General features: G+C 43.6%; 1 protein-coding gene across 3 annotated transcripts; it reads right to left on the bottom strand.

The window, feature by feature from the left end:
- Positions 1–446: 446 nt before the first annotated feature.
- Positions 447–22,586, bottom strand: LOC132823154 (T-cell leukemia homeobox protein 3-like). 3 transcript variants are annotated; one of them, XM_060836726.1, is made up of 4 exons: positions 22,152–22,585; positions 19,130–19,367; positions 1,527–1,752; positions 447–1,446 (listed from the first exon to the last, which is right to left on the bottom strand). In XM_060836726.1, the coding sequence occupies exons 1-3, from the start codon at positions 22,552–22,554 to the stop codon at positions 1,542–1,544; spliced, it is 852 nt and encodes a 283-aa protein (XP_060692709.1). In that variant the 5' UTR covers positions 22,555–22,585; the 3' UTR covers positions 447–1,446; positions 1,527–1,541. The 3 variants fall into 3 exon arrangements, with proteins under 3 accessions (XP_060692709.1, XP_060692710.1, XP_060692708.1); XM_060836727.1 differs by having other exon boundaries at positions 447–1,752; positions 19,130–19,364; positions 22,152–22,586; XM_060836725.1 differs by having other exon boundaries at positions 447–1,752.
- Between the last annotated feature and the right edge of the window lie 1,481 nt (positions 22,587–24,067).

Raw genomic sequence — 24,067 nt, forward strand, 5'->3', positions numbered from 1 at the left:
TGCAGGCCCGACCTTTCCAGGTGAAAATGTATTGTTAGAGGCATGTTATGAAATACCCGCAGGAAGCTGTTGAATTAAGAAGTGGGGAGTTCTCCCCTGCGCCTCCTGCAATATCGATCCCGCAGTCAACAGCATTAGAACTTGCCCTAACGTAACAAATAAACATTGTTGTTTATGGTTCTGCCTGCCATACATTTCTACCGTCACTGCAAAAGCGCCTGGAGACTTTGAGGAGGTGAGTGCAAAGCTATTCATCTTTTGTATTCATTACAAGAGTGAGGGAGATGGGGTACGGTTGGATATGTAGGCAGAGTAGCATTCATGTGAACAACTGGTGAAGACTGAGGTCTGAATGGCTCATTCCCACATGGGGTCAGGGGTTGTCGTGCCCTGGAGTGCTGCGATTACAGTGCTGCTCACATTCAGGACCTGGACTCAGATACAGATTTTCGTTTTGTAAAGAAAGCCGACTTTTATTTACACATTCTGTAGATACAAATTAATAGTGTACAGTGCTTGTTATATACATTATATTACCTTCAGTCAAACCTATAATCGATGGCCCTTACATAAATCCATACATTTTTTTTTAAAAATGCTCTGGCGCATGCTTCTCGAACAGAGCGGGGGGAAAACAGCCCCTGTCCCGGGCTCGCAGCTGGAGTAAAGTGAATAACAGGGAATTCAAAGAAAGACAAGACTGAGCGATAGTATATGACCGCTGCTCTGCTTGATGGATGAAGCACATTAATAACATTCGGTGAATTCTCCCTCTCTCTCTCTCTCATTCACACACACACACACCAGTGATCGATCTAGTTCACAATCCCACTTGTCTCGTCCCTTCTCTCTCAAACTTTCTTCACGGTCCCAATCATAACCTGCGGAGGGCACAGGCACTTCCCCGGCTGTTAATGCGACAAGTAGGAGAGGCCACAAGCCGGGGAGCAGAGAGTGGCTCTTCGGGGGAGGCGCACTCTCCCCGCTTTCCCTGTGCTCGAGGGGACCCACACTCACCCTCAAGTCGGAGAAAGGAGGAGTGTTCAGTGACCGCCCACATTAAAAAAAGTTACTTTCCTCTGTCCCAAGGCCAGTGCTTCACGTCAGCAATAAATATGTGGAGATGCTCCTGTTTTCATTCTTTCCTGAGGGGTTATTTAAAAATATATAATTATTAACAAAACAAAACGAAGAAATTTTTAATCCTCGAAGATTGAACAACAGGCAGTTTTGCTGCAGGAATGTCTCTCGCCAGCTTTTCAAGCAGTCTTTGAGAAGTTCTGTTTTGCTGTGTAATTGTTTTTCGGTAGTGCCTTGTTGTTTATTCACCCTCACGTTGTTGTCTTTGAGTTCTGTTCAGTTCAATAAAGAATTCCTTAAACCCCTTCGTTTCCCGATCCCTGATGTTGAGATTCTCTGATGCGCTGCTCTCCCCCAGTTCAACTTCTAAAGAAAGAATAAAATTAAAATGAACTCACAGATTAATTTCTTGGAGAGAGAGAGCCGGGCTCGGATTTGCTGCTCACCTCACTCTCTCAGTCTCACACTAACGATGTAACAACTGGCATCTTGCTATTATCTTCAGCCCAGGGCTGCAGGTTCTGCAACGCGTACAGAGACGAGTTGTGCAGACACAGAGGATCTGGCTGAATCGAGTCGCTGAGAGATTTCTGGAAGGCGTCGTGTTGTAGTTGCAGCATCAGTCTGTTGGCCTGTTGTCTCTCGGCCTCTCTCTCCTCTGCTGTCTGCCGCCTGGGTGAGATAAACACATAACGACTCAGTTAACTCAGAGGCGAAGCTCTTCACCCGGGGCCCAGTGGAAATCCAGGCCTGGCTACCTCCTTTGGTTCAGTTAGATCTCCTCCCCGACTGCCTCCCTCACATAATCCCTCCACATGATCCCGCTATTTACAGAGACTACGCTCAAGGCCCATAACCGAGAGGGGGAACGGAACCCTACCCAGGAAGAGTCCTGCTCCCAGGTCAGATACAGGGATCCTCCTTCACTCACTCTCCTCCTGTGAAAACCCCCCTTAAATAGGCTCCACTGAGTCCCGGGTGAGCGGATTAACAGCAGGCACTCTGTCCTACAGCTGCAGCTGGATTGTCCCTGCCCACTCTCAAGGGGCCTTTCTCTTTCCCAGCCTCCTCATTAACCCCCACCCTCCTCATTAACCCCCACCCTCCTCATTAACCTTCAGCCTCCTCAAAAAATACATTCCTCAGCATCACCTTCCTCAAACGTTATCTTTCTCAAACACCACCCTCCCTAACCCTCATCCTCCTCAAACACCATCCTCCCTAACCCTCATCCTCCTCAAACATCACCCTCCCTAACCCTCATCCTCCTCAAGCATTATCTTCCTCAACCCTCATCCTCCTCAAACACCACCCTCCCTAACCCTCATCCTCCTCAAGCACTAACTTGCTCAACCCTCATCCTCCTCAAACACCATCCTCCCTAACCCTCATCCTCCTCAAACACCATCCTCCCTAACCCTCATCCTCCTCAAACACCATCCTCCCTAACCCTCATCCTCCTCAAACACCACCCTCCCTAACCCTCATCCTCCTCAAGCATTATCTTCCTCAACCCTCATCCTCCTCAAACACTACCCTCCCTAACCCTCATCCTCCTCAAGCACTAACTTCCTCAACCCTCATCCTCCTCAAACACCATCCTCCCTAACCCTCATCCTCCTCAAGCACTAACTTCCTCAACCCTCATCCTCCTCAAACACCATCCTCCCTAACCCTCATCCTCCTCAAACACCACCCTCCAAACCTTTATCCTCCTCAAACACCACCCTCATCAACTTCCATCTTCCCGAATCTCCTTCCCTCCCCACCATCCCACCTTCCGGAATTTTCTCTCCCTCTTCAACCCCTTCATTCCCGCCTCCTTAGCTCCATCCTGCCCCTCGACACCGGGACAGTTTTTATTATTCGAGTTCACAAACACAGAGATCTGGAGCTGCGTCAAACCTCCGACTCAGTGACCGTGCGGTGAACGGGGGAATAGGGTTTGAGTTCCCCAGTCAAACCCGGAGACAGGTTCCTGGCCAGGACGTTTTCCATACTCCCCCCAGAGCGCCAGGACAGGCAAAGATTTCCTCTTTGCCAAATGCAGCAGCTGGTGTGGAAGCAACTCTGCTCAGCTGCTGGGGCCTGGGTTCAGTCTGATTTGGATTTCACTGCTTTGGGTGTAGCAGAATCACACCGACTGGAGAAAAGGTCCATCGTCAAACTGTCTTCAAAAGCTAAACACTAGAGCAGTCCCCGAGAGCATGGCTCTCAGCTTTGAACACTCATAAACGAATACGTCAATATTTCACTGGGAATGATGTGCCCGTTGTGTGAGTGTGCGTCCCTGTGTTAGCACACACTGTCACAGGAGAGATTCCTGCCAACACACCCAGAGGGTTTCTAAAACCCAAACAAGCAGTGAGGTTCTAGATCATGGATTATTCAACTCACTCACACTTCCTGCTTTTATACCAGTCGCTGTCAGTGCACTGTCCCAATTCATTTGTCACTCTGTTCCTCTCCTTAGATTCACGTGCAAACACACTGCTTGGGTGTCTCAGGGATCCCCGGGTATTACATAGTCACTAAAGTATGTGCCTGCAAGAGTAATCTGGGAATCCCTTTCAGCCGATCAACACATAGATCTATTACAGCATCGATTCAGCCACTGTCACATCATCAGGTGATTTCCACTTCGGGGAATGCACTCCTTGTGTATTGAAACCCTATTCGCTATCGTGCTGCCTCATTGACTCCATATTAGAAATTTATATCTATGTAATTGTTATTTGATCTGACTTATACCTGTTTACTGGCATGAAATATCATGGGATGGGTTGGAGAGGGTGAATGGTCAAAGATCCACGTAAGTCAGAGACCATTCAGCACACAGTTCAAGGGCTGACTCTTTGCTCCTACCATCTCATTGATCCCACTCCTCTACAAGCCGATTGATCCTGTTCTTTTGTTGACCCCTTGATCCCATTCTCCTGTTTTCCCATTGAGGGCATTCCCTTGTGATCTGACTGATCCCATTTCCTACAATCCATCTGATTCCCCTCCCTAGGAATCCAACTGATTGCATCTTTCTGTGATTCGATTGACCCCATTTGACTGTTTTCCATTGATCCCACCTCTTCAATCTAATTGTTCCCTTTCCTCTGTTATCCCATTGATCCCATTCCCCAGCTATCTTATTGATACCATTCAAATGCTATTTGATTCATAATGTTTCCCTGCTAACCCATTGATTCAATTCTCCTGTTATTCCATTAATCCCATCCCTTTGCTATCCCAAATACTATATTCTTCTACTATCTCATTCCATACTATCCAATTGATCTGTCTCCAGCTATCCAATTGATCACATTGCCCTGCTGCCTCATTTATCCCATTTCTCTGTTGTCTGATTTATCCCATACTATCCCATTGATCTCTTGCTATCCCACTGATCCATCTCCCTGCAATCTGATTGATCCCATTCCTCTTTTATCCCTTGATCTGATTCCCCAGTTATCACATTTATTCCATTCAAATACTATCTAATTGATCTCATTCCTTTGCTTCCCAATGACTCTATTCTCCTATCCCATTGATCCCATTCCCCACTATCTGAATGATCCCATTCCCCTGCTATCCAAATGATCCCATTCAGCTTTTATCCCATTGATCCCATTCCTCTGCTATCTGAATGATCCCATTTTCTACTATCCCATTGATCCCAGTCTCCAGCTATCCAAGTTATTCCATTTGATTGATCTTAGATTAGATTACTTACATGCCCTTTGGCTCAACAAATCCACGCCAACCCTCCAAAGAGCAACCCACCCAATTCACCTAACCTGCACATCTTTGGACTGTGGGAGGAAACCGGAGCACCCGGAGGAAACCCACGCAGACATGGGGGGAATGTGCAAACTCCACACAGACAGTTGCCTGAGGTGGCAATTGAACCTGGGGTCCTGGTGCTGTGAGGCAGCAGTGCTAACCACTATACCACCATGATGCCCCAATTATGATCTTATTCCCTATGATCACATTGATTCCATTCCCCTGTGATATGATTGCTCCCACTCTTCTACTAATCAATTGATCTCATTCTCTGCTATCCCATTCATCCCATTCTCCTGCTATCATATTGACCCAATTCCATTGTTATCTTATTTATCCCATTCTCCTATTATCCAATTGATCCTATTCCTCTGGTGATCTGATTGAACCCTGTTCCCCTCTTATCAAATTGATCCCAATCCTTTTGAATTTGATTGGTCCCATTCCCCTGCTATCCTACTGATCCTTTTCCCCTGCTATGACATTGAGCCTATTCTGCTGCTATCCTACTGAGCCCATTCCCCACTATCCCATTAATCCCATTCTTCTTTTATCCCATTGACCTCAAACTATTGCTAGCCAGTTGATCCCATTCTCTTGCTATCCATTTATCACATTCCCATACAATTTGATTAATCCCATTCCCCTACTATCCCATTTATTCCATTACCCTGCTGTCCCATTGATCCCATTCCCCTGCAATCAAATTAATCCCATTCCTCTGTTAATCCATTCTCCTGTTGTCTCATTGATCCCATTGATCACATTCTCCTGTAATGATATTGATCCTTTCATCTGTCATGCTATTGATCCCCTGCAATCCCATTGATCCAATTCTTCTGCTATCCAAATGATCTCCTGCTATCAGTTTAAGCCCATTCCTCTGCTATCCAAATGAGCCCATTCCTCCACCATTCCATTGATCCCAATTCTCTGCTATCCCATTCTTCTGCAATTCAACTGATATTATTCCCCTACTTTCTGATTGATCCCACCTTCAGCTATCTGATTGACCCCATTCCCTTACTACCTCATTGATCTTATTCCTCTGTTCTCCCATTGATCCTATTCCTCTGCTTTCCCATTGTCCAGTCCCCCCTACTATGTCATTTCAATTTCCTTGCTGTATCTTCAAACTCCTGGAAAAGTTTTTTCCTTTGAGGATTCTCTTCAAAGATTGATGTGTATACATTGCCAGGTCTCTCTGCTCTTGCATCTCTATTAAAATTGTACCATCAATTCATATTGTCATTTGTCACTAATCTGGCCAAAATGTATCACTCCACGTTTCTGTATTAAATTTCATACACATTTTGTCTGCCCAGTTTTCCAGTTTGTGTCATCCTGAAGTTTGTACCATTGATGAATTTCGTACTATCTGCGAACCCAAGTGTGTGTGTGTGTGTGTGTGCGCGCGTGCAATGTATTTTAAAAATAAGAGGCTCTAATTCAAAGCTTTGAGAATTATCACTAATATTACCCTCCAGCCTGGAATCTAACCATTCACAACTATTGCCTGTTCACTGATCCTTAGTCACTTTGGAATCATGTGACACTGTACCTTTCGTTTGTTAGACCATAATTTTGTCATTAAGTTTATTATGTGACACCTTGTCAAATTCCTTTTGGAAGTTCATGAGCTCATAATCAAGTGCACTAATCTCATCAACCCTCTGCACTACCTTATCAAGTCATTTGATCAAGTTAGCCAAACACAATTTGGTTTAAAAAATACTGTCATTGATTAACCTATGTCTTTCAATGTGACAATTAATTTTGGCTCAAACTACTGTCTTGAAAGTTTCCGCTGATACATGTTAGGCTAGTTGGCTTTCTGTTTCAAGATTTATCTATTTATGTAATATTTACAATGTCCCAGGCCTCTGGCAGGCTCCCCCTGCACCACCACCGTCCCCACCTCCCAAAAAAAATTCAAGAAATGTTGGAGATGTGTGGCCAGAACTTTCACCATCTACATCCTTACTTCCAAAAGCAACTGCTATTTCCTCTCTCACTGGATGAGTTTTCTACTCTGAGGAATGGCAACTTTTAAATTATTTTCTCTTTATCTGTTTTCCAAAAATGTTATGATCCACTTCTCTGACTGCTAGATTAGCAAAACCCTATTTTTTAATGAAGGTACAAATAACTCATTTCACATCATGCCCGCTGACTTCACAATATCTCCCATGACCTTTGACCATCCTTTTCTAGTTATTATTTGGGAAGCATTTTCGTTTGGCTTTTTCTTCCAAATTACCTGCTAATTTAGTCTTAGGAACTCATTTTGCCTCTTCTTTACATTTCTGCTCTTCTCTACACTCTTTATACTAAATTTGATTAGCTTCCACATTACCAACCTTGCAAGTGACCCTTTCCCTCCATTCCTGGCTCATGTTACCGTGTATATTGTTAGCTGGTTAGGGTTTGGTGACCTGGACTGTCTCCTGTTTGAATGTCTCATATGGTCCAATTCTGCGCTGAATCAGTCCACAAGACTAATTATTGTTTTATCTGCCAAGTTATGATCCCAATGGACCTGAACCATATCCCCAGTCAACCTTGCTGGTTCAGGGTTTTTGTGATTATTGGTGTGTACCATATGTGACAATATTACGGCTTTAAGAGGTTATTTTGGCCTTTTTTTAATAGACGTTTTAAGACAGAGGTGCTGAGCAGTTTCCACAGAATACTAAAGTAAGCAATTTGTGAGGCATTGGATTTTTTTAAATGTTGGAACAATAGAAGCAGCCTGAATGGGTGTAGCTAAGCTCTCACAGAATCAGAATTTTTAGTTTCTTAGTTTTTCTGCATCAGTTGTTGCTAGGTCTGTTGCTGTAGTATATCTCTTCCTGTTATGATCTCTCAGATTTCTCTTGATGCTTTTCCTCCTGGGCTGCTGGAGTTGCATATGGGCAAACTATTTTCTGAATTTGCCTATTGCCAACAGTGTATTTATGGGATGTTACTATATTGGAACCATGACTACTTAGTAGCTAAATAATCTATTATTCCATTAAGATTTCAGATAGAGTTATAGCTAAGCCAATTCTTTTCTTCATTCTTTCTTTTGTTGCATTTTAACTATAGTGAATGAATAGATTATGCTTTGCTTAACATTGAGTTGTTTGACCAAGCAAATTGCATCTGGAACACAAAACCTTACATTTATTCATAAAATAAAATAAAAATTAGGATCTCAACTACCTCTGAATATATTTTGAGAGGGTTTGGTCCATAATACATAGTCTCCATAACAGTCTCAGTCTAATGATATTATGATCATTCTTTTTTAGATTAGATTAGAAACAGGCTCTTCGGCTCAACAAGTCTACACCGACCCTTCGAAGAGTAACCCACGCAGACCCATTTCCCAACTCTATATTTACCACTGACGAACGCACCTAACACTATGGGCAATTTAGCAAAGCCAATTCACCTGACCTGTACATCTTTGGATTGTGAGAGGAAACCGGAGCACCTAGAGGAAACCCATGCAGACACGGGGAGAATGTACAAACTCCACACAGACAGGCGCCCAAGGTGGAACCCGAACCCGGGTCCCTGGTGCTGTGAGGCAGCAGTGCTAACCACTGAGCCACCATGCTGCCCAATAGTCACAGATGGTCCTCCATGCAAATATCATTTTCACTTAATTCTCACTCCCACTTCATTCTCCAGGACCTGATGCAGGAGTACTCATTACTGATCAAGGAAATTCTCTTTTACACTCTTTAGGAGTTCCTCACACTCTTTGTCCTCTACATGTCTTCTGTACCATCCTGAGATTTCTCATGATCACTGTTTGGTAGTTCTTACATCCTTTTCTCATTCTCCTGTAAATATGCTCCAGTAACTCATTATTCGGTGGCCGAAAATGTAATTACACAGCATAGTACTTCCTTTGTTATACTTCAATTCAAACCAAACAGATTTTTACTTTGAATACCAAAGTACAACACTCTTTTGCAGTACTCTCCTTTTCATTAGATCAATCTGCGGGTCCCCTTTCATTTCCTTCTCTACTCTTTTCTGAATATTTTGAGAAGAAGAAATTACCTCCCAATCCTCCACTTCTTTGAGACAGCTCTCTCTGTTATACTGATGCAATAATTATGGATAGAAACCTGTATCTGCAGCTCACACTATGTAATTCTGTACTAGTACAACAATCCGTCACTTGGTTTCACATCTTGATCGCTCCCAATTCTGATTTATTCTTTTGTTTTGGTACTGTCTGACTCTCTCAGTCCTCTGTGCACCTTTGTCATCATCCCCAATGTTTTTTGCTGCTATCTGCCCCCTGCAAAAATGAAGTTAAGTCCTCCATCGTAACATGAGATAAACATCCTAAGAGGACATTAACCTAGCTCTATTGAGGTTAAATGTGCCCTTCTTAAATGGGTGCCCATCTGCTCCAGGTCTGTTCCAAATCTCTCAGGAATCTGAACCCTCCTGTCCATTTCTCCAGTTGGAAATGAGTTTACCCAACTATCTAATTTATCCTATTATTCCTAAACTCACTCACACTATCTCAAATGTAACACTATAGCTTCCTCCTTGACCTCTGATACTCTGCAAGACTTCCTTTTCCTCTGTCATTGCTTTGAATATGGAATAAATTCATTTGCATTTGTTCATTCTTCCCTCCATCAAATTCTCATTGATTTATCTGTCTTTGTTATACATTTGTGCAGTTATTTACCTCACAACCCCATGGGCTGGGCAACGAAGAGGTTCCACGAGTAAGTCTGTTCCATGCATTTGCAAAGAGCTGGCTAACATTTAGCGGGGAATGGGGTGAGATGATGGTCAGTAACTGGGATGTGAAGATGGCCAGTAATTGGAATGTGGGGGTGGTCAATAATTAGGATGTGGATGGTCAGCAATTGGGTTGTGTGGAATGGTCAGTAATTGGGGATGATGTGGTGTTTGGGTTTGTGAATAAATACAAAATGTTTTGCATTTTAACACTAGGAGTGAATTGTAAATAAGACAGATGTAAATCTGAATATTCCTTGTTTAAGATAGAGAGTTAAATGGGCAGATTAGTGAGTAATAATCTGACACCTGTTATTATATAAAACTTAATTAGCCTAGTTAGTTATAAATGAGAGAGTGATTTGTTCGCATGGATTGGCAGGTGTATCATCTCAAGGAACTGATGGATCCTGGAATGTGTGAGATGCCTGGTGGATTGAACACAATCTTGAACATAAGCTCCTGCACTAACACTATCATTGGTAAAATATTCTGTCCCCTACACCCACACCTGTACTGTGAGAATATGGTTCAAAATTTGTTTATTTGTTCAATAACTAACTAGAATAGAGTAAACGTTAGTTACTTACAGCCCATTGAAACAGATGCACACCTCACAAACAGATTCACACACAACCAGATAAACACACACTCTCAGAAACAAATAATTTAAACCAACCTCTACTATGCACACAGTCACAGAGACCAACTTTAATACTCCAAACCCACTCACACATTCCCTTAAGCAGGATCAACATAGCTTCACGAAGGGGAAATCATGCCTGTCAAATTTACTATAATTCTTTGAGGAGGTAACAAGCAGGATGAATAAATGGGGAGTAGTGGCTGAAATATATTTGGTTTCCAGAAGGTGTCCCAAAAGTACCACAAATTAGACTTTTTAATAAGGTAAGAGTCCATGGTGCTGGAATTAGTATACTAACATGAATAGATAGTATCCACTAACTTGGATAAAGGTGGACAATTTCAGTAATGGCAACCTAATCTTCAGGGATAAGGACTGGAACCACAATTATTTATAATATATAAAAGACTGGTGGTGTGTTTAACCTGGGGTCACCACACCTCAGGCAAGGGGTGAGGTTGAGAAGGCGGGACCTTCATAACAACCTCAGCTGGTACTGAACGTGTGTTGCTGCCATCATTCTCCACTGCAAACCAGCTGACCAGGCAACTGAACTAACTGTACCCCTTGAAGATTTGGATGAAGAAAGTGAATGTACTATCACCATGTCTTGTGAGTGACACAAAATGGCAAGTGATATGAATGACACAAGGAATATATAGAGGGGTATAGACATGTTAAACAAGTGGGCAAAAACCTGGGCATGTGAATGTAATGTGAGGAAATGAGAGGTTATGCACTTTGACAGGAACAATAGAGGAGCTAAGGATTATTCAAATTGAGAAAGACTGTAGGAAGCTTTAGAGACTTGGAAGTTCCCGTCCATGAATCATAAAAGCTAGCATCCAAGTTCAGTGGGTAACAAGAAAAGCAAATAGAATGTTGGCCTTTATTTCAAAGGGAAGGGAGTATAAAAAGAGGTTTTGCAAAAACTATGCAAGGCACTTGTAAGACCATAGCTGGAATACTTTGAACAGTTTGGGGTCCCTTATTCAAGACGGATATATTGGCATTGGAGGCAAAGAAGGTTCGTTTGGTTAATCCAAGATATGGATAGACTATCATATGAAGAGAGTCAAAAAGTGTGATCCTTGAAAAGTGCAGCCGATCAGGCAGCATCTGAGTAGCAGAGAGTTGACGTTTTGACTCTCCTAATTCTCAGATGCTGCCTGACCAGGTGTGCTTTTCCAGCACCACACTTTTCCACTCTGATCTCCTGCATCTGCAGTCCTCCTATCATATGAAGGGTAGGTTTTGTGAAGGGTAGGTTGTGCCTAACGAATCTCATTGAGTTTTTTGACAAAGTGACCAAACAGGTAGTGGAGAGTAAACAGGTTGATGTGGTGTATATGGATTTCAGCAAGGCGTTCAATAAGGTTCCCCACAGTAGGCTATTATACAAAATGCAGAGGAATGGGATTGTGAGAGACATAGCAGTTTGGATCAGTAATTGGCTTGCTGAAAGAAAACAGACGGTTGTAGTTGATGGAACATGTTCATCTTGGTGTCCAGTTACTAGCAGCATACCACAAGGGTCAGTGTTGAGTCCACTACTGTTCGTCATTTTTATAAATGACTTGGATGAGGGCCTAGAAGGGTGGGTTAGTAAATTTGCGGATGACACTAAGGTCAGTGGAGTTGTGGATAGCGACGAAGGATGTAGTAGGTTGCAGAGAAACATAGATAGGATGCAGAGCTGGGCTGAGAGATGGCAAATGGAGTTTAATGTGGATAAGTGTGAGGTGATACACCGGAATGGAAAGTACTGGGCTAATGGTAAGATTCTTGGGAGTGCAGATGAGCAGAGAGATCTCGGTGTCCATGTCCACAGATCCCTGAAAGTTGCCACCCAGACTGATAGGGTTGTTAAGAAGGCATACAGTGTTTTGGCCTTTATTAATAGGGGGATTGAGTTCCGGAACCAGGAGGTTATGCTGCAGCTGTACAAAGCTCTGGTATGACCACAGTTGAAGTATTGTGTACAGTTCTGGTCACCGCATTATAAGAAGGATGTGGAAGCTTTGGAAAGGGTGCAGAGGAGATTTACTTGGATGTCGCCTGGTACGGAAGGAATGACTTATGAGGAAAGGTTGAGGGCCTTGAGGCTATTCTCGTTAGAAAGAAGAAGGTTGAGAGGTGATTTAATAGAGATATACAAGATAATCAGGGGTTAGATAGGGTGGACAGGGAGAGTCTTTTTCCAAGTATGGGAACAGCAAACACGAGGGGACAACACTTTAAAGTGAGGGGAGATAGGTATAGGACAGATGTCAGAGGTAGTTTCTTTACTCAGAGAATAGTAAGGGTATGGAATGCTTTGCCTGCAACGGTAGTAGCTTCGCCAGGTTTAAGTGCATTTAAGTCATCATCGGACAGGCAAATGGATGTACATGGAATAGTGTAGGTGGGATGGGCTTCAGATTAGTATGACAGGGCAGTGCAACATCGAGGGCCGAAGGGCCTGTACTGTGCTGTAATGTTCAATGTTCTATATGAGGAGAGTTTGAGTAAATTGAGCCTGCACTCATTGGAGTTGAGACTTTATTGAACTGTGCAAGGTTCTTGAGGGACTTTACAGTTTAGATGCAAACAGGTTGTTTTCCCCTTGTGGGAGAGTATGGGACTAGAGGACATAATCTCGGAATAAAGATCACCCATTGAAGACAGAAATGAGGAAGAGAGTAGAAAATCTGTGAATTTCTTTACCACAGAGTTTTTAGAGGTTTGGGTCACTAAATATATTCAAGGCAGAGATAGACATATTTTTAATCAGTAAGGGAATTGAGGATTATGGTGAAAGGATATGAAACTAAAGTTGAGAATTATCAGATCAGCTATGATCTAATTGAATAGTGGAGCACACTGATGGGCTGAATGGCCTGCTTCTGCTTATGATTAATGTACATGCTCAAAGGCAATCACGCACACTCTCACACTCACACACAACAGAGCCGACTTGCCCTCTTTCTCGCATGCACACAAACACACACATGCATGTGTACATACGCACACAAACACACACACACACACACTCTCACATACAACAGGGCATGTGCTCTCTCTCTCTCTCTCTCTTTCTGTCTCTGTCTCACACATACACACACAAACACAAGACTGCACTCTCTGTGACACACACAAACTAACATAACTGCACACTGAAACACACACGCGTACACTTTTTTCTCTATGTCATGCACATATACACAGCTCAGTGGTTAGCACTGCTGCCTCACAGCAGCAGGGACCTGGGTTCAATTCCACTCTCAGGCAGCTGTCTGTGTGGAGTTTGCACATTCTCCCTGTGACAGTGTGGGTTTGCTCTGGATGTTCTGGTTTCCTCCCACCTGCTTCCAAACTGTAGTGATTCTACACATTCTCACTCCACTCCATCTCTCTCTTTCTCTTGCACACACATTTATAAACCCTAGAGCTCATAAACACACTTACACAATGCAGTTGTCTCTTTCTCAAACACACATACTTACATATTGGAGAAAATTCCATTCCTCACAAAAATGCCTGCACATGCACTTGTATTCTCCCTCATATACACTCATATATACATTGGTGTACATTTTCACATACACACTCTTATTCACCAGAATCAGTCTCCATAGAATCCCTCCAGAGTAGAAGCAGGCCATTCAGCCCATCAAGTCCACTTTGACCCTCCAAACAGCATCCCACTCAGATCCAACCCACCACCATGTCACCCTGCATTCTCCATAGCTAACTCACCTAGCCTGCACCTCCCTGCATGCTGTGGGCAATTAAGCATGATCAATCCACCTAACCTGCACATCTTGGACCGTGGAAGGAAACCTGAGCTCTCTCCACCATATGCACACTTTGACATAATGCACACTTACAACACCAGAGTCAGTCTCTCTCTCTTACACACAAATACACAGAGAAAAAACACTGGAGCACGCTCTCTCACATGCACATACTTACAACACTCACACATACCACAGCACATGTAGACACACACAAACACTAGAGAACACTGTCTCTCTCACACATGCACACATACAAATTCATGCACATCACAGCACACACATGTACACACACACACACTCCCCAGAGCACTCACATACTCCTGCTGTCATACACACACTTACTCATACACAGTACAGCTCAGGCATGCATGCACACTAGAGCAAGCACTGTCTCTCTCACACAATCACAAACTGGAGTAGACACACACACATTGACATACACATACAGTCACACATGCAAGGTCAAACACACAGACACACACAGATGCACACACATACATAGACACAGATGTGTGTATACAAATGCACACACACAGAGGAGTACACTCACACGTGCAAACACGTATACACCAATGTGTACTTACTGACACACACACACACACACTTAATACCAGATTGCACACATTGGAGCACACTCTTGCAACTAGAGGACACTTCCTCCCTTTCTCACATACAGGTGTTTACACACTGAATCACACGAATAATGCTAGCACACTCTAACATTCACTCTAACACAATCTACTAACACTCACTCTAACACACTCACATAAACACACACTTGTAGCACTGTCACTAGAGCAGTGACACACACACACGCACACACTGACACACACACACTAGCATACATACGAGCTCACTACACACCCTCACTCCGACTCACCCACACGAACATACTCAATCCAACATTGTCACTCTAGCACACTCCACAAACACACTCACTTTGACCCACCCATATTAACACACAAACAATAAAACCCTACAGTAATACACTAATTTTGATACCCATACTAACACACTTAGTTTAATCCACGCAGGTATGCACTGTCAAACCCACTATCACATTCTGAGTTGCTCCGATTTCCTCTCCGTACGATCCAAACATGGAATACTGCCGATGGTGGAAATGTGGAATAAACTCAGAAACTGCTGAGAAAACTCAGCGAATCTGTGGTAATTTCGAAAGGTCGAGCGAGTCTCCTCTTGAAAGGTTCCCTTTGTTCCCCTGTGTACAGAAGCTGCCGGATGTCCCGAGTCACTCCTACAATTCTGTTTTTGTTTCATTTACGTGCCCGTCCCAATCGGACTGAGAGTGGGAAAGGTAACGCACCCGGCCCATATGCAGTGTAACCTGTGTGCCTCTGTCTAAGTCTGTTTGATCTGTCCATTCTTGCCCACTATGATCTGCCAGTATTGCTCGTAAACAAAACACTGCACTTCGATACACGTGACAATAAATCAATGAATGAATCAATCAGTTCATTGAGGGCGATTCCCCCATTTTAGGGAGAGACAGAGTTTCTGTCTCTGTGCTCAGGACTGGGAGTTGGCGTTTCCAATCTTCCTGCCTTTCAAGGCTGCTAACAAGAGACCCCCATCCCTAGCTCCACAGTTCCCTATTCGGCAGCGGGAACTGCAGGCTGCAGTTCCGATAACAGATTGTTCTATAATCCTGTTGCTGTTGCTTACTGATGTTATTACAGATGTTATCATCTTGTCCAGAATCTATTTCGTCAGACAGAGCACTGTAAATGGGTCAGTCCCCGCTAACAAGCCATTAGTGTCAGTCTCTGCACAACTCGCGTCTCTCTCTGGCCCAGATTATTCTTCCTTCTGAATAAATAAAACCCGGGGAAGGAAAATAAAGAAACCAGCCTTGCGAATCCCAGTTACAATATTCATCATTGCACTTTCCATCGTTCATGTCCTAATGTTGCAGTCAATTTATGCAGCGACATTTTAACAGGCAGGGAGATTGTAAACAGAGCTGCCTTGCTCCCTTTTCCAAAAAAAAATTGAATAAAAACTTAGGTCGATGTCCTTTGTTTAAATAATGAAAACTTCCTGATTTACTTGTATTTATGTATCGCTTTGGATTGTGTTATTCATGTACTCCTCGCAGTCTGTAAATCTGTAGCCGGTTCTCTCTCCCATTCTATTCCAACTCGTTTTAAGTCATTGTTTCACCATCAGAGGGGTTATTACTGCCGAGAAAGTTTATTAAAACAGCCCTACGGTGAAAAATTGGATTCCAAGGTCAGTCGAGTCTTACTTAATTATTAAATAAAATGAAAATTACATAAATCAAAACTAACCTTCTGTGAAAATAAAAGCCAGTGTTAGATTCAGTTTCCCACAGCCCAAGAGGAATGAGAGGTTTTGATTTTAATGGAGCACTTCAGAACGATCGTCTCCCCTTTTTCCATTGTCCCTCTCCCTCTCGGACAGAAGCATCCTCTGTCTCCATATTCCAGAAATAATTCAGCAATTAACAGACATTAGTAACGCCGAGGTGTGTTACTGTATGTCCAACTGCAACGCTGACAACGGAAAGATCTTTGCGTTTAACTTCCTGTGACATGGAAGTTATGATATTGCTACCTGGCATTACATAGGAGCTGCAAACCTAACTCTCACCAACCCAATTTGATGGACCCGAGCCCCGGAATTCCGGGACACGGACCGTTCTCCTACCTCAGATTAAGGATTACTTTGGGCTCAGTGATTTTTTTTTGTCTCGGTTCAATCCTTTGGAACGCGGTTTTAAAATCGGACAGTTTCTCACCAACCTCTACATTCCCGGTATCATTCACTATCTGTGACTGTGAATTTTACCCAAGTTCCCACAGTTTAGGTCAATCGCTGTCAGTCCCTGCGTTGAAATAGGTTCATGTTACTAACCCTCAGTCACCTCCTCGTCTTTAAAATATATTAAATATTCGCCTGTCCCCACATCAGTCCGTACTCTGTGAACTCTGCATTAATTTTATCCTAGCTCCCTGTCACTCACCTTATTAAATTGTGTAATTTATCAAGTTCTACATCACTTCCTTGTTTTTCAAATGATTTCCATTTACTCCATTTTAAGTCGATGAACGTGACTTTCTGCATCTCATTCACTTTATTAACTTCACATGTATCACTCACTTTGTTACAAACGTATCACTCAATCCACATTACAACATGGTTCTCTCGTTAACTTCACGCCCCTCTGTTCAAACTCTACAACAGTTACTAATTATATTTCGAATTTAATTCTAGTAACGTTACTCGCTATCGTTGTATTTTAATTCACTTACTCTTACCATCGAACCCTATAAATTATATCAAATTTTACTTTCTATACCTGAATTTTAATTACATTAACATTACACTCTATCTCTATATTTTAATTCTATTAATGCTAATCTACATCCCTTAATTATAATGCTGCTGTTACTTTATATCCGTTTATTCTAACGCTGATAATGTTACTCTATCCTTAGAAATAAATTCGTTTTTAATCTTGACTCCACATTTTAATTCTATTAACATTGTTCTGTGTTTATATCTTAATTCTATTAATGATACTCTATCTTCGTATTTTAATGCTGTTAATGTTATTCTGTATTGCTGTATTTTAATTTTGTCTTGCTAGTTTCTATCATGTTACTCCCTAATTTTAAAATCTTTTAAATCTCTTAATATTTCATTCTTTCCATCGATTTTAATTCTATATATGTTACTTTCTATCTCTGTATTTTTTATTGTTAATGTTACTCGCGATCCTAGTAATTTAGTTCAGTTAGCGTTTCACTTTATTTCACTTCTCGTTCTGCTATTCCCAATCCCTCTATTTAAATTCCAATAATGATCTACCCCTTCATTTTTAACTCTATTAAAAATTCTTTCCATCCTTGTATTTTAATTCTGCTAATGTGACTCCTCTCTGCATTTCAGTTTTATTTACACTGTCTCTGCCATACCTGCATTTTAAATGTAATAATTTTATTCCATCTCTGTATTTTAACTGGACTAATGATATTCTCTTTCTCTGTAATTTAATTCAGGTTACCAGGACACTCTATCTGCTTTTAATTAGATTAATTTTCTGTTCCATTCCTGCATTTTAAATATATTAATTTTATTCGAAGTTTATATTTCATTATATTGATTTGGCTGCCTCTCTCTGTATTTTAACTATTAATTCTCTGTACTATAATTCCATCAAATTCACTCTATTGCTGCAGTTTTAATTCATCATTTTACCATCTTCCTTTGTAAATTCTATGACCTTGTTTCCAATAACGGATTATCACATTTCTCTTTCTGTGTAATTCTATTCATTTTATTTTCTACTTTTAGTTTAAATGTACTAATTTTAGTTTGCTTCGCTGCATTTTATTCAATACTGTATTTTCCACATCTCAAACGCTTGTCTTTTAATTACAGTAATTATTATCTCGGGTCACGGGTATCTGCTTCTGTGAAAATGTAACTCTCCCTATCACCACCCGCTGTGTTTAAATGTCGGGATTTCACTGTTTTGCTCCTTGATTAATTTTGTTCTATTTTACAAGCATTTCAAGATATAATTACAATTGATCTCTTTATTATTAAACTCAATTAATAAATAAAATCACCAGAAAATGCTGGGAATACCCACCAGGTATCTCTGCTCTCTCTCCCCAGATATTGCCAAACCTGCTGAGTTTCTCCAGCAATATCTGTTTATTAAATTTCCCGCATCGGCAGCATTTTGCTTTTGTGTTTTGTATGTATTCATTTAAAGTTTTTTTGTGATTTCATTTCCCTGCGTATAAATGTTAATCCCCTCTTTTGTTCTTATTGTGAATATTAATTTAACTCACTGTCTGTCCTTTGTTAAAACTAATTCAGTCAAAGCCGAAATTTTTGGTGCTCTTTCTGTATTTGTAAATGTGGGAATTTCACGCACTCTCACAGCTTTTCCCTGTTTGGTGATGAACAAGTTACACTGTCCTTCCCATTCTCTCGCTCCTTCCCTCCCAATTCCGCATTTCTCTTTTTCGTTTCCTCCCTCCCAGCCTCACTCCCTCTCTCCCCCTCCCTCCAATCTGCCTCCACTCACCTCCACTTGGTTCTGCGGTTCTGAAACCAGGTCTTGACTTGAGCGTCGGTCATTTTGAGAGATTTTGCCAGCGCCGCTCTTTCCGCCGAGGCTAGGTACTTCTGGCGGTGAAAGCGCTTCTCCAGCTCACAGATCTGAATCCTGGTGAAAGAAGTTCGGGGCTTCTTCCTCTTCGGGGGAGTCCTGTTCTGGTAAGGGTGGCCGATCCGCCGTGTCACGGTGAAAGGGGTCAAGGCTGCTAACAGAAACAAAGGGAACAGGCCCCTCAGTGAACTCCAGCGGACTTGTCAGAGCTGGGACCGGCTTCGCTACTATGTTTTTGTACATAGGATTCTTTCCCAGAACAAGTAAACAAGCTGAAGGAAGAAACTTCAACCTGCCCTCTCTCACTCACACACACACACACACTCAAATTCACAATCACACACACGCTCTCTCTCTCTCAAATTCACAATCACACACATTCCCTCTAACGCACAATTACTCACAAACTTGCACTCCCTCAAACTCACATTTACACACACTCCCTGAAACGCATAATCACGCAAGCCCACTTTCTCAAGCCCAAACTCACACGCAGGCACACACATGCTTCCTCAAACACACACACACACAAACTCCCTCCCTCAAACTCACAATCACACCACACACTCCCTCACGCTCACAATTACTCACGCATACTTTTCTTCAAACTCACAATTACTCACAATCACACTCCTGAAACTCACACATACACACAATCTCTCAAACTTTAGTCTCACACTCACACACAGACACACTGATACACACGCACAGCCGCTCACAACAAACACTCTCGGAATCCCGTCACGATCACACAAAGACTGTTTTCCTAAAGCGATTAGCGATTTCAAGTCGCTCAATTTTGAGCTGAACGGATTTCAAAACAAAAATGCAATTTAGGTGTTTGTATTGATATTGTGGAACTTCTGTAAAATATAGCAAGCGGGAATGTATTCTGTTTGAGATGTAGTCTTTCAAATGGATTCTTTATGGCTAAGGTTTTATTTGAAAATTGCAAACAAAACTTTTTTTTGACCAATTCGATATATTTTGAACGACCAGAGCTCTGACTGTAGGCAGTTAAACAGCTGAGCACTGACAGGAGATTGTCACGGTCACGGTTTCGGGTCTCTCTGTGTTCTCGGAGAAGCTACTGGAGCCCGATCCAGAAAGAAGTGCAGCGAGGGCAGGGTTTGGACGGCCGATTCCCCGCTTCCAAACCTCGGGGAGATTCAGCGCTAGTGTAGTAGCAGCCAGCACTGGGGGAGCAAGGGGAGTGCTATTTAGCGGTGAGCAGGAACAGTTTAAATTGTTTTTCTTGCCATTATTTAATTTTTGTAGTTTAAGGTCTGAAGGGGTTATTTTATTTGGGAAAGAGATGCATCTTGTACATGGCATTGGTTAGTGTTTAAAATCAAAACTTAATGAAAAAGGGAATTATTTAAGATAAAAGATTTTATGGTTTGCTGGTGATTTGAGGATGCAATTCTCCCTCTAGCGCTGGTCTGAGCTTTGGTGGGGAGGGGGCGGTGGAGGGGGTGGGGGGTCGCGAGGTAGTATTTTGGAGTCAATTTAATCCGGGTGAACTTGTATTGACTAGGAGAAAGTGAGGACTGCAGATGTTGGAGATCAGCAACACATTTTTCAGGACTTGTATTGACTGCAGTTTCGAAGGGGTGACAGAGGATTTTACTGAAACAAATGAGATGATTTTGACAGGGGGAATACGGGGGTGGGTGGAATCTGGGACTTGGGGTGGGTGAAGGGGATTGGGGGGTGGGGGGGGGCGATGGCGTGCACAGATTAAAAGTCAGTGGTCTCCCGTTTAAGATGGAGTCGAAAGGACTGGCTTCTCTTTTGATTTGACTCCATTCTAAATGACCACATGTCAATCATTTCCAGCAGATCCCAGTCTTAACGAGATCAGAGATCACATTAAACCCTCGTGAAGTACATCCTAACCCACTGTCTCAGTCTGAGTTGGGTTTTTTTTATTCCACTTCTACTAATTCAGTTTGAACATAACCCGGAGGATTGACCGTTCATAACCCCCCACAGTATCACCAAATAAAAAAAATGTTTATTATTAACATCTATTATTTTTTTAAAAAAAAGATTCTTTTTGCTGAACAGATGGCCAATCTCTTTCAACTCAATGTCGTTCCGTTCAAGCACAAAGTGTTTTCGAAATTATAAATGAAAATCAGTGAAATCTGACGAATTGTGATTAGTCGAATTGTGGACTCGAAACGCGAAGTCTGTTTCGCTGTCTCTCTCTCTCTCTCTCGACAGCTGCTGGCGGAGTTTCTACAAGCAAATTCGCTTCGGATCTCCAGCATCTGAAGGTTTTCGATTTATGTTTGAATTTTAATGGACCATCGGTTGTAGAGAATGACCGAACGAAATGGAATTTGCAAAGTGCGCTAGAGTTGGACAGAAAGGCGCAAACTTTGCTGGGGTTACTCGCTGACATTGTATGTGCGTGTGCGTGTGTGTTGGGGGGTCTATATGTGTTGGGGGTGATGTTGAGGTGTGTGTTGAGTGTGTGTGTGTGTTGGGGAGATGTGTGTTGGGGAGATGTGTGTGTGCGTGTGTGTTGGGGGTGAGTGTTGGGGTGTGTGTTGGGGGGTCTGTGTGTTGGGGCTGAGTGTTGGGCTGTGTGTTGTGTGTGTTGGGGCTGAGTGTTGGGCTGTGTGTTGGGGGTCTGTGTGTTGGGGTGAGTGTTGGGGTGTATGTTGGGTGTGTGTATGTTGGGGGTCTATGTTTGTTGGAGTGTGTGTTGGAGGTGTGTGTGTATGTGTTGGGGGTCTGTGTCTGTTAGGTATGTGTGTGTGTGTTGGGGTGGGTGTTGGGGTGGGTGTTGGGGTGTGTGTGCGTCTGTGTGTGTGTGTGTGTTGGGTGTGTGTGGAGGTGTCTGGGATTATTACCATTAGGGGCTGGGGAGTTTTGACAGAGCCCGGGGTATCAGTTAGCCTCCCCCACAGCCCTCCCCTCCCCTTACCTGTGAGTCTGTCCTTTGCAAACCTCCGGCTACTCTCCATCCAGGGGAAGTTGAGGCCGCTCAAACCGGCCACGGTTGACACGGTGGGCATGGCCGTTTGAGGGACCGGGCGATGAGCGGGCACACGGATGACTCCGGCGGACGCCAGGCCGTTGACGTTCATGCTCAGGTTAACACTGTAAGATCCCGACACGCTGTCCTCGTATGTAGCCCCCATGGCTGGGTAAGCCGTGGCCAAGCCCGGGTAGGCGCCGCTGACCGGACTGCTCAAGTAACCGGCCTCCGAGACCCTGGCGCTGGGCTGCAGGCAGCTCTCCTGGTCAGAGCCACTGAGGATCTGGTCGATGCCAAAGCTGATGGGTTCGTGTTGAGGCTGGGTCTGCGTGGTCCCAGACTGATCCATCGCGGAAAGGAGACCCCACCTCAAAACCCCCCAAAACAATTGCCCCCCTCTCCTTCCCCAAAAGAGAGAGAGAGCGCGCGAGAGAGAGACCCGCTCAAATCTCCTAGAAGAAAATTCTGGTTAGTTCAGGAAATCCAAGGAGCATGTTGGTACAGCGGGACTTTGTGGAGTCAAGGTGTGAGCTCTGAGAGTGGAGGAAGGAGGGAGCTCTCATCTCTCCGGCTCTGCATTGGGTTGGAGGATGTGTTCACCTCCTCCCTCCCCCCTCCTCCTCCTCCTCCTCCCCCCACCCCTCCCCACCCCCTACTCCTCCTCAGCCCCTCACTGGCTGCAAGTGAAGGCCTCCCCCAGCCCCCCGGCCATTGGCTAAGCGCTGACAAATCCACAGCGAGGGGCGAGCTCCGAACATCCCACAGCGCCTTCCAGAATCTCCAACCAGACAAAATTCAATACCGAACTAAACTGGGCAACGCCAGCGATTTCCCGAATGAGCTTTTTTTTTAACCCGGCGGCCAATTATCCCTGGAATACCACCTCCCCACACACACCCCCATCTCCAGGTTCACTGACAGCTCCTCCTTTCCCTCCCCACTCCAGGCCCTCGCTCCCCTGCCTGGGTTGGCTGCTCCGATCGACCCGGGCTCCAGATTGTTCCAGAGTCTGGGACAGGCCGAGCCGAGCCGAGCCCAGGAAAAACTCACGGAGTTTTGATGCAAGAGGGCCGTTCGGCCCCATTCACAAGCCTGTCCACTTGTTTTAAGACACTAAACACTAGTGGCTATCTCAACGAATTGATAGCAAGGTCTTCCTTCTTGTACCAAAAAGGGAGTGATACAAGGTTCGGAACGGAATCACAACCCGGCAATCTCAGGGAACCGCTCTCTCGGGAAAGCTCCGGTCGGGCTGTCCGCTTTCCAGCTCCCCACCCCCTCCACAGGACTGTGCCAATTCCGATTCAGAGTCACGGTGGACTCGAAGCATTCACTCTGCCTCTCTCTCTCCTCAGACCTACTGAGTTTCTCCAGGACTTTTTAAAAACAAAATTATTTAACTATAAGCGCAATTCGTTTTGATTAGAATGAACCTGCCTGGTATCGCAGAAGGGATTTCGAAACCTCCAAATTTCCCCATTTAATTGCTCCGATTCCTCTGCCTGGGAAACTTGCGCTAGTGGTTCAGGGCAGGGGAACAGGGGCCCTCCCGAATTTCAGGGATTTGGGGGCCTGAAGGAAGGGAGGAACGAGCATAAAGGGCTTCAGTTTCTTTTAAATAAAAGGGCGGATGGCAGAGAGATAGATTTGCCCCGACTAATCGCTCCAGCCCGTTGCCGGTAAACCAGTCGATTGAGTTAATATCTATGTAGAGTTTGTTTAAGACAAGTTGGCTTTTGACAACGGTCCCTAGACACGCCCAGTCCAATAAATACTCCAAAGTGTTGAGTATCAAACGAGTTTAGTCTCAGGGTCACGCTTGAGTCAAGCATCCTTGCTCTGAGAGAAATGGAAAGAGGGAA

Source organism: Hemiscyllium ocellatum, chromosome 16 (genome assembly GCF_020745735.1).
Source record: "Hemiscyllium ocellatum isolate sHemOce1 chromosome 16, sHemOce1.pat.X.cur, whole genome shotgun sequence".
Classification (NCBI taxonomy): domain Eukaryota; kingdom Metazoa; phylum Chordata; class Chondrichthyes; order Orectolobiformes; family Hemiscylliidae; genus Hemiscyllium; species Hemiscyllium ocellatum.